At 33.1% G+C, this 2,882-nt stretch overlaps 1 protein-coding gene across 1 annotated transcript in view; it reads left to right on the top strand.

Annotated features, from left to right (window-relative positions):
• Positions 1–2,621, top strand: part of GPC5 (glypican 5) — a gene marked incomplete at its 3' end in the record, with an annotated part of 683,933 nt that extends 681,312 nt beyond the window's left edge. Inside the window, exon 7 of the mRNA XM_007466019.1 lies at positions 2,465–2,621. Coding sequence (XP_007466081.1) covers positions 2,465–2,621 — 157 coding nt within the window. The remainder of the gene's footprint in view (positions 1–2,464) is intronic.
• Between the last annotated feature and the right edge of the window lie 261 nt (positions 2,622–2,882).

Genomic DNA, 2,882 nt, shown 5'->3' with positions numbered 1-2,882 from the left:
GGGGCACGACCCCGCGTCTCCTGCATCGGCAGGCGGACTCCCAAGCACCGCGCCACCAGGGAAGCCCTATAGTATTATTTCTTAAAAATATGAGTTTGTGTGCCTTAGATTTTTCTTGGAGTGTCACTGAAGTGATGGAGAAGATAAAAGTAGTAAATATATTAATTTTTTTAAAAATATTTTTTCTCTAGTGTCATCTATTATTTTTACAAGTCAATATAAATTAATGAATCATTCCCTGATAATTAATGCATTTAATTGCTTTCAACCAAAACCAGTTACCGAAAACAGTAAGTTTTGTTTTACAAGTGCTATCTTTCTTTCTGCGTTTCTGAGTTCAAATTCACTGAGCTGGATCTTCGTGACTTATACATTGTTGATGCTGTTTGTGAGATTCTTTCTTGTTCTGACCAAGGTCCCAGTAAAATATTGGAAGAATACTTAGGAAAGTAAAGGGGAAATAAAGTTGAAATTGGAAAACGTTGGGAAAAAGTGTCAGTGACAAAAGGAATAACACATCATCAGAGAGTTTGGCTTTTATTGTACGTGTAAGCTACGACTTTTAAAAATTTTAATGTAATTGAATTCTTTATCAAATAAGTTTTCAATTATTGTGCTCTGAGTGTTTAAGCAATATTTCAATAGAATATATAATAACAGAGATAATAATTAGTAAACTATATTAATTTTTAATGTGGCAACACCGTGCAGTATAATTTCGGTATTTTTCTCATAATAAGAACAATGATCCAGGTATATTATTGTCTTTATTTTAGTTATGAAAGAGCTGAGTTATTCAGGGACTTGCCCAATGTCCAATGCCATATGATTAATATATGTCAGAGTCAGGATTTAATTCTTGGTATGTTGGCCCTCTGAGTCCCAGCCCTTTATGGTTATGTTAAATAACAAATGATAAATGGTATTATTGTATTAAAAATTTATAAAACGTTTAAATGTAATTTTTATAATATAATGACATTTATTTTTCCTTTCCTTTTTCAGATTTTTGAATTTTTATATGCTTTGTTACGTATCTGTATTTCCCCATTGCCACACCCCACTACAGGAAGTAGCATACATATCAGTGCATTAAACACAATAAGAAGCTTGGTTTAACTTAATCCCAAATTCACTTGACCATGGAAGAAGCCTTCTTTTAAAATTTAACACCTTTTAACACTTGGAACATGCTGATCAATAGAAATAAATCCTGATCAGAATTTTTAAATTATTGTCAAATAGTTTTAACATTTCATTTTTGTCAAGGAAAATAAATTTTAAGAAAATACATTTCAGAATTCGTGACCTAATTTTATTTTTAATTTTGAAAGTTTATCAATTGTCAAAGTCCAGGTGCTTAATCTAAGTGTTCTTTATTTGCTAAACATATTTGTCTTATGTGTACCGAGGATGGATTGCTCTTTATTTTTTCTTTATACCATGCCATCGTTGAGTTGTGTGTTTGATTATTGTCTGCTAATTAATACTGTTATCTGGAAAATCTCTAAGAAATAACAGCCCTAATACTTCCATAAAACACCCTGAAAATTTTTAATGCCCATTAACTGTTCAGCTGCAATATATTTCATTCACAATATGGCAGGGCCCTCTAGTGCTCACGCTTGGTCACGTGTCCTCCAAAACTGCCTTAGAGGGGTAAATGTCACATATTGGATCATTTTACTCAGTCTTAGCTTTAAGTGAAATAGTCTATTATTCAAAACATCACCTTTTGGGAAAGGAGTTTAGGCATGTCCAATATTGTTCAAAAAAAATTATTTTCCCCATGCTATAGGGGGAAATGTCTAGTCCATCTATTTTGCTCATAAAAGTAAATGAGATACTTGAGAACCAAGAACAAGAAGTTGGTTAAATTTCTTAAGTAATTCGTATAAATGGAAGTAGAACCTAAGTCTTTTGTTCCAAGGTTCAGTTCTGTGACATGTACATTGGTCTAAGTGTTTAATCCATGAAGTTTAAATAAAACTATAAATGTACATGTCCAGAATTCTGTATTCCTTTCACTGAATCTTTTCTGGAAGAATAGCGCTCTTCTTTTTGGGAAATTTTGTACTGTTCGTTTACAAAACAGTACAATATTATCAGGCAATACACTGCAGAGGGGGTTGTGTTGTACTGGAATTTGATTTACCCTGCTTAAACAGCGGATTCTCTAACCAAAGTATCCATGGGCAAGAAGATCTGGTTTTATTTGCTTTCCAAAGCTGTATCACAGAGCTAATAGGCAGACTGTAGCTCTTTACAGCTGTAAGATCTTGCCCATTATTTCTTATTATTTCAGTAGTTTTTGATCTTTCTTGAATACTTGATGTGGTAAGGTGTCTACATCAAAACAGTGGATACACATAAGAAAATAGTTCTAATTTCTACATATTGTTGAATAGCATCCTTAAATGATTTGAATTTTCTATTAATAAATGTGTTTGGTATCCATGTTTAGCTGTTACAGGGTAGGTCACCCAAACCCAGCAAGTGGGAACTTCACATGGGCAGTGGTGGTGACATGGCTGAACTGGTCAGCGGGGGCTGTGATGATGAAGATGGTTGCAGGGGATCAGGAAGTGGAGAAGTCAAGAGGACACTAAAAGTCACAGACTGTAAGTGTATAATTCTAACACCACTTCTGAAGCATGGATTTGGAGACATAATTAAGGAAAATTATTATTATGAATATAAAGAAATAATGGTAGTGAATTCAGAAAAATGCAAGAGGAATTGGAAGTGAAAATAAGCCCACTTTTTTTAGTTATTCAGGACATGCATTCTTGGGGTTTTTGTTTCTTTTTAACTAATGACTTTAAATGAAAATGATATTTTTCTGTGAAAAACTAGTGAATGACCATCAGTTCTGAGAATTC

This window comes from Lipotes vexillifer, unplaced genomic scaffold (genome assembly GCF_000442215.2).
Source record: "Lipotes vexillifer unplaced genomic scaffold, Lipotes_vexillifer_v1.1 scaffold256, whole genome shotgun sequence".
NCBI lineage: Eukaryota > Metazoa > Chordata > Mammalia > Artiodactyla > Lipotidae > Lipotes > Lipotes vexillifer.
Note: the sequence above shows the minus strand (reverse complement) of the source record. Positions and strands in the feature narration are given on the sequence as shown.